Genomic DNA, 14312 nt, shown 5'->3' with positions numbered 1-14312 from the left:
ATCTATGTTTTCACTCTCTCCAGAATTGCTATCTGCAATTTTATTTAATTTTTATTTTCAGTTCTATATTCTCTTCCTTTCTCCATCCTTTACCACTGCCGTTGAGAAAGCAAGGAATAGGATACCCATTATACATATAAAGTCATACAGAACTTATTTCCCTATAAGTCATGTTCCAAAAAAAAAAAAGCAAGAAAAGTAAAGAAAGGGGGAAAATTATGCTTTAGTAGGCACTCTAAATTCATCAGTTTCCTATCTGGAGTCAGATATTGTATATCATGAGTCCTTTGGTGTTGTGGTGGATCATTGCTTTGGTCAGAGCTATTAAGTCTTTCACAATTGGTTTTCCTTATAGTATTGCTGTTGTAGTGTAGACTGTTCTCATGGTTGTGCTCATCCTGCTCACTCCACTTTGCATCAATTCACATAAGTCTTCCTAGGTTTTTCTGAAACGCTTCTTCATTTCTTACAGCACAATAGCTTTCCATCACATCATATATCATAAACTATTCAGTCAGTTGATGGATATCCCTTCAGTTTCAAATTCTTTGCCGACACAAAAAGAGCTGCTATAAATATTTTTGTACATCTAAATCCTTTTCTCTTTTTTTTTGAACTATTTGAGGATAGACCTGGTATATATGGGTATTGCTAGACCAAAGAGCATGCACAGTTTTATGGCCCTTGGTGCATAGTTCCAAATAGTTCTACATGTGTCCACCCCTAATGAGGGACCCAAGGCAGCGTGGAGATATCTCATTATTTATACCAATGGCTACACGGTGAGCTGTAGCCCTGACAATAAGGACTAACAACAATGACACAAGTCTGATTCATAGCAGGGCTTCATGGCTGGAACATGGGTACTTGTCAGAGCTTGTCCAGTGCTTGTCCAAGCTCAGAGAACACCTGGGACTAGTCAAAGCAATAGAATCATTATGTGTTTTTTGTCAGAGGATTGTCGTTATGCCAAGCTCAGGACACAGCTTGCTTGCTGGGCTTTACCTCTGGAAAACAGGATATCTCCTAATATCTTGACATTTCCCCTTTTGGCCAAAGGGACAGGGGTCTGAAAGAATCCTTACCCTTCTGGCCAATAAAGGAGGGGCATGTATAAACCAAGATGCCACAAGAGGCCAGTTGAGCCAAGACAAGCATTTTTATTCCAGGAGGTCAGTTAAATGTGTCTCAGGTATCATTGTTAACCATTAGTTTACTAGCAAGCAGAAAAGAGGGACAGGGCAAGAATGTAGAGGGAGAAAATGCCAACACACAACGCACATGAATCAGGGCCTTGGTGGTTGGTCACATAACAAAAGGGAAGAGGAGAAAAAACTAGGGTAGTATACTCAGCCCTCATCCAGAATCTTGGACTAGCTATCTTATCTGGATGTTGGCTGCTTCTGGGTCCATACTAAACAAATCTTGAAGTCTCTGGAGGGTTCTGCCATCCACTCAGGAGCAGGGCCTTTCTTCAGATGATCCAGAAGTATACACTCACAGCTATAGGAGTAGTCAAAAGGACTTAGTAGGAGCCCTTAGAGAAAATTCCTTATATCTATCTTTGGATATGAGTTTCTGGTCAGCATAACATAGGTCATATAAAAATGATCCAGGTTCCCAGCCACACAGGGCTAATTTCAAACCAAATAATAAGGTAAAACTTTGCACATCTTTGTCTTATTACCTTGTCTAATCATTTCCCCCTTAGGAAGATATCAACATTATATTATAATTTGATCACAAATGGAGGTTAAAATTGTAAGGTGTTCATATCTTCATCCTATTACAGTAACTCAGAAATGTCCCAATATCGATCTATTATTTAATAGGTTTAGTATTATACTTATAAAACTTCTCAATTACGGAAATTTGCTAAAAAGGGGGAAAAGGGACATAGTTATAACAATGCCATGCATCATAGCAGAGGGAAAAACTCCTTTAACTCTGATTCTAGGTTTGAGTCCTATCTGGCCACCAGTCATGTAGTCACAGAATGTTAAAAGCAAGGCTCAGGATTAACCAGGTGGGGAAATTTCCTTTTCAGAAAAGAAGTAGCACAATGGGGAAGCAGAGTCAAGAGGATGCTACAGGCCATGCCAAGGTCATCCCTAAAACTTCTCCTAGCACAGACATCTACCTTTAGGAGTTGTCAGACTGCAGCACATGCTATTTTCTACTGTTGGCTTCATGATAATTCAGACAACTGACCCTGTAATCAAAACTCAAATAATAGTAAATTGCATTCCCAGAAATTTTTACCTTAAATAGCAAAATTTCACTAACCACAACTTAGGGTTTGAATATCTTTCCTGATGATTCTGTAACAGTTAAGATTTCATTTATCCTTTCTTATAAATTAAAACCATCTGTATTCTCGGGCTTCAGATATATAGCAAATACCTGATAGTTGACTCATCATTAACATGTTGAAAATACATCTTTAAACCACCATATACACTTTTATAATAGTCAAAAATTTCAAATGAAAATTTTCTATTATGTTAAAGCTATTATTGTTATTATCATCTGTTTTATGACAAAATATGTCTTATTAAATATTTAACAATTTTCAAATATCTATTTTTATCACATCCTTTTAAAAGCTCATTTCATGTGTAACAGCATCCAAATTAAAAAGTTATTTTTTCTCACAGCATTTCTGTTACGATGCTCTCTCAGACTTCACAATATAAGAGAATTTAAAAATACAGTAATAACATAAACAATATCATATTTAAAACATGAAACAGAACTTCAGATAACATCAATGGGATTTCCAGATTATCCCATATAAAAATCATTATTCTTATTATCTTTGGCACTTTAAAACCATTTTAAAGTTATCTGGTATGGAACAACTACATTTAATCAAAGAAATAATAATAACAGTGTTTAGCATATGTCAGTCACTGTTAAACACTTTGCAATCATTATATTATTTTGATCCTCACAACAACTACGGGAGGTAGGTACCATTATTATTTTTCTATTTACATATCAGGAAACTGGGGCAAAAAGAGATAAGATAACTTGCCTAAGATTACACAGATAATAAATTTCTGCAACCAGAACATAATTTAAGTTTCCTATATTTTTCCAACTTTTTTTCCAACATCTTTATTTGGACATCTGGTCTGAGATGAGAGGTGTTAACAAAATAAGAGGGAGAGGGTCTCTGATCTGGGGCGTCATAGGGAATCTCTGGTTTAAACAATTATTCAAGGAAGTTGATAATAAGGTTGCTATAAAGTACAAAGTGTTTACCTATTTTTTTTCCTTCTTCTCCCTGGGATTACTCCCAAACTAGCTGCCTTCCTTCATTGCCCTAGAACAATGAAGCTATCAGTTTTCAAGGGAAAATGCCATCTACTTTTATAAAATTTAATTCTTATTTTTCCTTAAGACAACTTCTGCAGAGTGGTACCCCAAAACTTACTAAAATATTTCAGAAAGGAGTGAGTTCCTGGAATTATCCAAAATCCAGTTCTCTCCTGAAATCTTAAAATAATTAATCTCCAAACTCCTTAATCTACAGCAGTTTTCAGCAGTTCTACAACTTTGATTATTTGACTTTGTTTCTGTAATTTCAATATAACCAAAGCTGAAATGACAGGGGGGAGAAAGTATCTTACAGAGTTTTTTTTTCTTATAACCTAATCTCCTGCAGAAAGTCCAAAGGGGGAGTTAGTCCTGCTTACTGGGACAATTGCTTCAAATATCAAAGTTCAGTTATCTTTTCCAGTGTTCTAAACTCTTTGGCTACAGTCCTTACAAGTTTTTCTGGCTTGCTGCATTTTAGATCTTTCAAGGTAACAGAATCCAGTTCACAACACAAACACAACACAGACATTTTACAAAGATACAAAGACAAAATGATAAGACAGATACAAACAGACACAGATAGTTTTAACAAAGCCTGCAGTTATAATCCTAACTTTACCAGGTTTTAACAGAGGCACACGTTCCTAAGGTGTGCAGTTTCAACTTTACAGAGGCCTGTCGTTAAAAAAAACAACAGAGGTATACAGAGGGACCAATTAAGAGAAGTGTGGAGTTTAAGAAGGTATATCCTTACCAGAGTGATCAGAGACCTCATCACTTGGAGGGGCCCTGGAGTTTTCCTCACAAAGAACAGCCAGCTCAACCAAGGTAAGAGCTCTGGCGTTGGAGCAGGGAAAAGGGCACAGGACTCACCAGATGAGGGGTGTCATACTCTGAAGAAATAAATCTCTGGTGTCACCTAGTTTGTTCCCACTGGTGCCAAAGAGTCCAATGAACCAGTTCCATGTCCAGTATGACTTCTGACATCAATTAATATCAATCAAACTGAATCAGCCTCTAGCCTGTGAATGGTTGGAGCCAAACAGAGCAGGCTAGAGACAGGAGAGTCAGGAATCAAACAGAAGTTTACTTTCAAAGTTAGAGAAATGGCTTGCAATTAAAAAGAGAGATTAGGCACATGTGCCAGGGCTCTCCCCTAATGAGAGTGTGGGGAGATCTCAATGTAACAATGGCTGCATGGTGAGCTGTAGCCCTGACAATAAGGAGTAACAGCAGCAATGAGACAAGTCTGATTCATAGCAGGGCGTCATGGCTGGAACATGGATGGGCACTTGTCCGAGTTTGTCCAGTGCTTGCCCAAGCTCAGAGAACACCTGGGACTGGTCAAAGCAATAGAGTAATTATGTGTTGTTTTCACCAGAGGGTAAGCACCAAGATTGTTGTTATGTCAAGCTCAGGGCACAGTTTGCTTGCTGGGCCTTAGCTCTGGAAAATGGGGTGCCTCCTAATGTCTTAATACTTAATTTTATGAGTGGAAAAAAAAACAAAAACTAAGGTCCAGAAAAGGGAAGTGATTTACCCAAGATCACATATTGAGGGAATGGATGTCAGAGCCAGGAGGGATACCCAAGTATCTTGTTGGATATTCAAGTATGTTGCCCAAAGTCCACTACCCATAGGCACAGGTGCATTACATTCACTAATGAGTCAGTCAGTTACCTAGGCTGTTCAGTAAATAACTCACATGACTAACAGCTTGGCTCTGAACTGTGGGATTTAGATCCAAGGACTGATTAGCTTTTGTTTCCTGACACTTAAGATCACAGTCAGTGAGGGACAGGGAGGTGGAGTCTTGGCATTTCTACTCTACAAGCTGCCTCAGGCCTGACATAAGGAGGCTATTTGCATATTTCTGGCCTAGGAGCCCAGCATGAATTGTCATTCTAATCCCCAGGTACAAATCAGTCATTTCTTCCCAGGCTTTGCCGCAGAAACGGGGGAGGCAAGGGAGCCTGGGGTCTGTCTGCCTATGTTTTTTTGTCCTTTGAGAATTATGCTTAAAAGCAGATCCTAGAACACAGTCACTAGGGGGTGTTTTTCAAGACTGGGGCCAATTTATTAACCCTGAAAAGACCAGTGAAAACACAGGAAACACAGAGAAATGAAAATATTCACTCACATCTTCACTTCAATGTATATACACACTCACACAGAGAAAAGTGGAAGGGAAAAAGCATTTATTATATGCTTACTATGTGCCTGCCCTGTACTAAGCATTTCGTTATTATCTTATCTGAGTCTTCCAACAACCCTTTGAGATAAATGCTACACCATCTCCATTTTACAGTTGGAGAAACTGAGGCAAAAAGATTTTTATGCAATTTCCCCAAGATCCCACAGCTAGTAACTTCAACAATATAACACAATCATAACATCAACATGTATGATCATACATGCATGTTGTCATATACCGAGGCTCAAATCAAGACAGGTTCAGACATACATTCTCCCAGGAACATGGGTTAAAATGCAGAAATTCACTCACACATAGACTTGCACACAATCTCACATGACATTATAACTCACTTTTCTACATAACACTTTAAAGTTTATAAAGTACTTTCCTTATAACAACTCTGTGAGGTGAGTAGGTCAAGTATTATTATCACCATTTTATAGACATAGAAATTAAGGCTCCAGGAGGTTAAATATTTACCCAAGGTGACACAACTATGAAATGTCAGAACTTGAATTTAAATCTGGGTTCCTTGACACCAAGTCTGGCATCCCTGCCATTAATCCAAGCAGCCCCCTTTTTAAGAGGCAACTTGATGCAGCAGAGTTCAGGATTTGATCAAAGCACCTGGGTTCCAATGCCAACATTACCATTTATCTTTTAATTGTTAACTATAAAGGCCTCTTCTCAGTTCTTCTTTTCCTCTCTGCAACATTGACACTGTTAACTCCTTGTGAATTTTCATGACACTGCTTTCTCTGGACTTTCCTCCTACCTGTCTGACTGTGCTTTCTTAATCTTCTTTGCTGGATCTCATTCATACCTTGCCCTTGTAACCTTGGATATCCCCCAAAACTCTGTCCTGAGTTCTCTTCTGTGTCGAAATCCTCTCTGGATAATCTAGTCCCATGAGCTTCCATCCAATTTAGTTATTTTCACTAAGCAGATGACTCCCAGATCTATGTATCCAGCCTTATTCTCTCTCCTGAACTTCAAACCCACATAATCAAGTCCTGCTGATACACTTCTCAAATTCAGTATGTCCAAAATAATAATAGCTGGTATTTCTGCCTTCTGGATGTAAGAGGGAACATGGAAACCACAGAGGGAAGAGAGAGACTGAGCTGCAGAGTGATCTGAAGAAAGACTTGGGCTGCCACATGACTCCTGTAGGGAACCACTTATAATTGAGACGTTAACATCACAAAAAGAGGCAAGGGAGACAGTGTCCGGAAAAGAGTGAGAGGTATCCACAATTAGGAATTCTATGCACTAAGCTGTGATCAGGGCAAAGAAACATGATAGGAATGTGGAAACTCATGGAACTTGCCATTGTTGGCAATAGAGAGTTTGATGGAGTAGTGTAATAGGCCAGGCCTATCTCAGGCTAGGCTTCTGGTAGCCTAGGTTTGATAATGGAATGGAAGGTTAAAATTTGCAAAGCAAATATCATATTTTATCCTCACAACAACACTGGGGGGTAGGTGCTATTGGTATCCCTGCTTTGTAGATGAAGAAACTGATGCAAATAGATAATTAAGTGACTCACAGTGTTGAACAGAAGAGGTGGGATTTGAACTTAGGTCTTCCTAACTATAAGCTCAGTGCTCTATCCATTGTACCACCTACCTGCTTCATAAAAATTCATTCCCCACAAATCCACCCCTCTTCTTAACTTCCCTGTTTCCATCAAAGACAATACCATCCCTCCAGTCACTCAGCTCACAATCTCAGAGTAATTCTTCTTTCTTTCTTTACTTTCTTCACTCTGCAAGACTTGTCAATTTATTGATTCTACCTTCATATTTCTTATATTCATCTCCTTTTCTCCACTCATAGTACAACCATTCTAATTTCAGCCTGCATCATCTCTCACCTGCACTATTGGTCTCCCTCACTTTCAGTCTCTCTCTTCTGCAATCCATCCCTCACACAGCTGCCAAATTGATATTCCTAAAATATAGGTCTGATTCCATCACTCTCCTAATCAAGAAGCTTTAGTGTCTTTATGCTGCCTTTAGGATAAAATACATACTAGTCTTTTGGGTGTTTAAAGACCTTCTCTATCTAGCTCTAATCTATGTTTCTAAATCAGTTTAGAAACTGATTAGAAGTGATTCTCTATTTCTCCATTTGCATCCTACATTCTGGTCAAATTGACCTATTTGTTCTTTGCCATACACAGCATTCTGTCTCCCTTTCTTATCTGAAAAAGCCTAACACTTAACTTGAGAAGAAAGCATTTAAGCTCAACCTTGGAAGGATTTAGGATTCCAAAAAGTTAGGAGGTGAGGAGGAAGAGCATAGTGCCTATGAAAAGGTACAGAGAGGGAAGGGTAATGGAATGCCTCATGAGAGGAACAGAAAATAGGTCAGTTTGGCTACCAGGGGTGGGGAACCTTCGGCCTCGAGGACATCTGTGGCCTTCTAGTCTTTTGACTAAGTGCAATAATCCTTTCATTAAGGGAATTTGTTCTGTGAAGTTTGAATTCAGTCAAAGGGCTGCAATTGAGGACCTAGAGAGCCACGTGTGGCCTTGAGTCCTCAGGTTCCCCATCCATGGGCTAGACCATATTGTGGCTGAAGAGGACTAGTAAAATAAGCCCAGAAGGGTTGGAGCCAGATTGTGAAGGATTATCAATGCCCCCCCCCCCCAAAATTGTATTTTATCCTAGGGAGTTTATTGAGCAGGAGGGACATGATCATATATAAGTACTTACAGATTATCAATTTGGCAATTGTGTGGAATCTGGATTGGAAAGGTGAGAAACTAGAAACCAGGATACTAATTAAGTGGCTATTATAATAAGCCAAGGTTAAATGGTGATAAGGATGTGAAGCAGGGTGGTAACTGGATGAGTGGAGCATAGCACGAAACTGAGATGTTGTAGAACTTGGATACTGATTAAATATGAGGGATATTTACTTTCTGTCTGTTTTGTATTTACTTATCTGCATGCCCATAGGTACTTAATAAATGCTTGGTAGATTCCATAGAATTGAACTTTGAACAAGTCAATCCTTCCTCTCTGGACCTTAGTTTTCCCATTTTAAGAATGAATGGGTTGGACAAGATCATTTTTAAAACACTTTCTAGCTCTAAATCCTATGTTTCTATGCTTTTGACATATACTCACAAATGAAATATGAAGCACACTTAGCCCCAAACCACAAGCATTATTCATTTTCACACTCATATGCATAGGTTAGGTTGCTTCTGCCTGGTTCTAGCAAATTCACTGGTAGAGATTTCTTGCTGGAAAAGTAAGTATCCTAGCTTTCTACTTTTCTCTAGGTTTGTTTCTCAGGTATTCCTTTCTTATTCCAAGGGCTCTGAGCCCTTATCCCTCAGGTCTTAGGAAGTGCTCACTGTCTACCTACATCAAAGAAGTCTAACCAGGAAGAGCCTACCTCCCACTACTCCCACCATGATGCCTTGATGCCACATTCAAGCAAGCATGTGCTGGGGATACAGACAAAACAACCTCCCTGCTCTCAAGGAGTATACATTCTAGTAGTCATTTATATACAAATGCATGTTTGTGTGTACATATATAAATCATACAAGGTAATCTGTGTGGGGGGAGGAAAGATACTAGTAGCTGAGGCTCCTAGGAAAGATTTCCCACAGATGGTGGTCCTTTAGTCTTAAGGGAAATCAAGGATTCCAGTAGGTGAAGATAAGAAAAAAGCACTCTAGGCATTGCCAAGGACAAACAATGAAAAACTCCAGTTGATAGAATATCATGTATGATTTCATAGGTCAAGTTCTAGTATAGGGAAGGACCTATCTGGATGATAGATCATACCATGTTAGAGCTGTAAAAGACCATATCTCATTTATACCACCACTCCCATAATTTTACTGAGGCTCAGAGAAGGTATAGGTATTTGCCCAGTCACACAGCTAGTTCATAGTAGAGTCAGGATGTTTCCTTACCTAGTGTGGGGTTTTTTCAACTGTAACATGTTACTGCACCTCTCTAGGCCTCAGTTTCACCCTCTGTGAAATGGAGGGCATGCTTCTCTTCAGCAGATCATTGGCAAAAATTGGCAAAATTCTTACAGTTCATTCAAACATATAGCCTTATATAGCCTTGTCTCTATTAAGGATTAATCACACCTTACTAGGCATGGTGAACTAGGTAGTGTTTGATAAGTATGCAGTTTGTTTTTTTATTCCCAGTCTTAAATGGAGCTGGACCAAAGCAGAAACCTTGAAGTTTTTCATAGTCTGCTTTAAAATTATATAGAGTTAGTACTTTGAAGAGAATCAAGAATCCCAGCTCTTTCAAAGGATTAAAAGTGTTAGAAGCTTTAATTGCTTGATGGAAGAAACAACACTCCACTGTATAGGGATTGCTGAATGGCATTTCTAGCTACTAATGAAAGTCACTTTCAAACACTGAGCACAGGGTAGGTGTGAAATGAATATTTGTTAAATTGAAAACTGAATTCTGTGTTTGTTTTGTCAATTGACCAGATCTAGGGATTATTATATTTGTTGAGTGGGGAATCAGAGAAAGAATCAAATGGAACGTCCCAACTCCATGCTTTTCTTGCCCATTCCTCTTCCCCATCAAGTATAGTGCCCTGTGGTGTATTTTATGTGTTCCTGAAGCTTTGTGGGACCTTAGGAAGTCCTGTGAGCATGGAAATAGTAATGCCAGAGAGGAACCTGCAGGGGAAGAATCCTGAGAGAGAGAGAGAGAGAGAGAGAGAGAGAGAGAGAGAGAGAGAGAGGTGCAAATTAGATTGAGGGATTGGTGCCCAGGAAAGCAGTTTGATACAGGTTTTGACTAACTGCTTCAATAAAGAACCAACCCCTTCCTCCCTACCTAAGATTTACCAATCCTGCAATAATCTAGGATCAAACTTTTGGCATGATGGGACATTCCTCTGTCACCATATCCTACAGAGATGCATTGAGAAGGGATTGCCTATTGCCCCTGTCACTTAACCAAAGTGGCTTCAGAGGAAAAGAGAGTAAATTAAGCAGGTAAACAGCCAATCTGGAAGAACTAGGATACAGATTCATATTGGTTATTTTAAAGATGAGGAAATTAAAGCATGGGTAAGTGAAGTGGTTTGCAGAGTTGGGATTTACACCCATGTCCTCTGATTCCAAGTCCAGTCCTTTTTCTTCTAAAACAAAGGTCAGCAAACTGCAACCCACTGTCTGTTCTTCTACAGTCCAAGAACTAAGAAAAGTTTTTACATTTTATAATACAATGTAAAAAACCATTCTTAGCTTGCCTCCTGACAGGTCCTGGACCAGATTTGACCTTCATGCTATATTTTGCTGACCCCTGATCTAGACCATGCTAAATAAACCTGACTACAATGGCTTTGGAGATCAGAAAATCCTAGGAAAACTGAGACAGCCTGGGCCCATGTAAAGGATTCAGTACTCAGAAGAGATCCAGAGTAACCAACTCAGACAAAAAGGAGGATCAACCAGCTCCAGAGCTAAAGTTGCCTGTGAAATTGCACTCCTGTATCCCAGGGGACCTCTGCTGTGATTGTAAAACAGCTTAGACATATCTGTCTCCCTGCCCTTAGAGCAGCAGTCTCTAGAAGGATAGTTCCAATTCTGTCTGGTGCCTAATATGGCTTACAGGAGATCTTGCATCTCTCTCTCTCTCTCCCTCTCTCCCTCTCTCCCTCTCTCCCTCTCCCTCTCCCTCTCCCTCTCCCTTCTCCCCTCTCCCCTCTCAGTCTCCCCACTGTGACCGGCCAAGAAGCCGGAAGCAACCCAGCAGAGAATCAGGAGGGCTCCTCTCCCTCCCCGCCCGGTACCCGCCCCCGCCTCCCGCTCCCAGATTCTCTCCCCACTCCTAGCTCTTTCTCTTCCCAAATTCACTCCACGCTTCGGGAAGAAGGCGGCCGCGAGGGAGGGAAACACGTCTGTGTCCACTCCCCAGCTGAACCTAGGCGCTACTAGGGAAGGGAAGGGAGGAGCAGCTCTATGAAGAAGATGCCCTCCAGGAGTTGAGTTCCCTATGATCTCCTTCAGGGATCGGGGTGGGGGTGAGAGGGGAGGGGTGTGTATGTGACTGAAAAGGGCTGATTCCTAGCCTTCTCTCAGTTTTCTTGGCTCCCCTGTTGGAGAAGGGGCGGGGAGTCCTGTGTTTTGGAGCGCCGCCGCGGAACTGGGGGCCTGGGGGCCAGAGCCCTGCTCGCTGCAATGCGCGGAGGGAGTGGGGGGAGAGAAAGAGGGAAGGAAAATGAAAGAGGGGAAGGGAGAGGAGGGCAATCGGCTACCACCGCCTAAGCAGAACCCAGAGCCAGCCTCAAGAGACAGGAGAAGGACAGCTGGGCCGGGCTGGGACTGGGAGTGCTGGTAATAAAGTCTCAGCCTGGCTGAGTGGAGTGTTCACTGTCTGTGTATGCAGGCTGCAGAGTGGTGGGGGCAGTGGTGGAGAAGGCAACGGCAGCCGGAGCGGGGTCCTCCTGGATATCTCCTCGCTCAAAATGAATGACATGGACTCCGAGGTGCTCCCTTTGCCACCCCGATACCGTTTCCGGGACCTGCTACTGGGAGATCAGTCATTCCAGAACGACGACAGGTAATGGGGTCGGGCCAGGAAGAAGGACGCTCCAGGGTCAGAGTTGAGGAAGAGGAGGGAGAAAGATGAATTGTGCGATCCCTGTCCAATGCTGAGTCCTGGGGTGGACTGTTTGTCCTGAGCAGGCTGAGGGTTGTGTTCTGTCCGTGGTGCTGAAATCATGTACATTTCTGTCTTGCTTCTCCCACCCTCTACTTCATTCTAGTTACCTGGGCTGCTCTTATAAAGGCCAGGTGGTAAAGCACCTGCCTGAATATACCTTTAAAGTTTTGGGGGCGTTTGAATTTTAGGGAAAACAGAAGAGAAGGGGGAGTGTCTGACAAAGACCTGAATGTAAGTAGAAAGGAGTGTTGCTTTTTGACTTCAGGAAGTGGTCTCCTATGTTAAAGTTGGGCCCCGATGTAATTAGTAGTTCCCCAGTATTGAGTACATGGGAACTCGATCAAATATTAATTGACCTGTATGACTGCTAAGTTTTTCACCTGGCCTGGGAAAGTTCATTCTTAGCTTCACCCCTCCCCCTCCCATTCTCCTGCATGTGGGTCCACAAATGAAACCTGAGTCCTGCAGGAACTGAGTCAGAAGAACTAGCTTAAAAAAATAATTTAATGTAAAGTGGATTGACAAGATGACAGTTTATCAACTAGCAGAAGAATTTTGTGCGGAGGGAATGATTTTTAAGTATTTGTTTCTGGCAAAAATTATTGCTGTTATTGATAAACACTTTAGCACTCTGGAACTCATTATAAAGAGCTTTTTACCTCCATGTGTGAATATGAGTGATCTTTTAAGTCACATTGTGAGAGACGGAAAGCAAGTGTGGTGTGTCTCTAGCCCAGAAATGCTTTAGTTATATTGTGTTTTTAAAGTGGAAGGTACCTGTCAGATTCGATTCACTCCACTGAGCTCAAAATTAAATAAATGTGTAGAGAGGGGTGTTTTTTTCTCCCAGCAGGGGCTATTCAATTTACTGTATCAAAGTATTTCAAGATTTACTTTCCTGAGGTTGAAAATTGATTCTGAAGGCCACAAATTGACTTCTTAGAATACCCTACCCATCACTAAAACGATGTTATTTTCAAAATAAGGTCAGTGTTTGGAAAGAATTAAAGAAGACACAGGAAACTTGTTCACAACTAGGTTAAAAAACAACAACATTGTAATTGGAGATGAAATGTTCAATCACATGTCACAAATGAATGTTTACTTGTCTTTGGTGATTGTGATTGGACTATAATACATTGAACAAAACTCATTTTAATGCAATTAGAACCCAAGAATTTAGAGCTGAAAGGCCCCTCAGAGATCATCTCATCTAAATAGCTCATTTTGATTGGATTAGCATGCTCTGATAATAAACTCCTTAAGAGCAAATGCCCAGTTTCTGACCTCTGTTTAAGTGGCCAGACAAACATTTTGCATTTCTGTGTAACTCCCATTCAAACCAATCTAACAAACATTATTGTTAGGTTTCTTTTGTTGCTGTCTTGGGTTTTCTTGACTATTTCCCTTCTTATATTGATGTGGATCTAGTGGTGTTATAATGTACACTAGGGGGTTGTGCTTTTATCCTTCCTCTAAAAGATTTAGTGATTCATCTGTCTGAATAACTTACTAAATTGTCTCAAATCCATTGAGTTTTCTGTTTGTTTGTGATCTGGAGAATTCTAGGAAACAATGCCACCACTATAGGGGTTCTTCAGACATTAGTAGGAGGGTAGAGTAGCACCTGTCTCTCCTGGGAAGTGCCTAGGACTTTGGCTGTTCAACAAATGTATACTGTAGCATTTTATATAATTTTATCTTTTACATTTTGGCTGGTGAAAAGAAACAGGCACAAGGGCCATGCCTTCTGACCGCGAGAATGCTGAATTAAGTGAAATATTCTTCTCCCTCTTTATGGTGGGGGAAGGGGAATGAAAGGGATAAGAGAATAGCAGTAGAAAAGAGGTGAGATTAAGTAGAAATATGTCTTAGGATATAGCAGGAAAAGGCTGACCCTTGGGTTATAGGCTTTATGTGTCACATCACCATTTACTGGATGGATCTGGACAGTTTAGGCATGCTAATTGACCTGTGGTATATGTAAATGTATAATAAGGAGTCACATTATATTAGAATATTTGGGAATGATTGTAGCTGCTGAAGACTCATAGGTTGTGCCCCTGGCTGTTTCAAATCTAGAGCTTGCTGACAGGATTGTATTTGACATCATTTTGTGT

General features: G+C 40.7%; 2 protein-coding genes across 4 annotated transcripts in view; one reads left to right on the top strand and one right to left on the bottom strand.

The window, feature by feature from the left end:
• The window catches only part of SOHLH1 (spermatogenesis and oogenesis specific basic helix-loop-helix 1), a 58121-nt gene extending 53536 nt beyond the window's left edge, over positions 1 to 4585 (bottom strand). For both annotated transcript variants that reach the window (XM_072632992.1, XM_072632994.1), the window contains exon 1: positions 4079 to 4585. The gene's annotated coding sequence lies outside the window, so the exon portion shown is untranslated. The remainder of the gene's footprint in view (positions 1 to 4078) is intronic.
• Positions 1 to 14312, top strand: part of KCNT1 (potassium sodium-activated channel subfamily T member 1) — a 215864-nt gene that overhangs the window by 23432 nt on the left and 178120 nt on the right. The window contains exon 2 of one of the 2 annotated variants that reach the window (XM_072632996.1): positions 11917 to 12090. In XM_072632996.1, coding sequence (XP_072489097.1) covers positions 11917 to 12090 — 174 coding nt within the window. Of the gene's footprint in view, positions 1 to 11916; positions 12091 to 14312 lie in introns of those variants that run through there. The other variant, XM_072632997.1, reaches the window with a different exon arrangement.

The sequence above is a fragment of the Notamacropus eugenii genome, chromosome 1 (genome assembly GCF_028372415.1).
Source record: "Notamacropus eugenii isolate mMacEug1 chromosome 1, mMacEug1.pri_v2, whole genome shotgun sequence".
Lineage (NCBI taxonomy): Eukaryota > Metazoa > Chordata > Mammalia > Diprotodontia > Macropodidae > Notamacropus > Notamacropus eugenii.
This window is presented reverse-complemented; position numbering and strand designations above follow the sequence as displayed.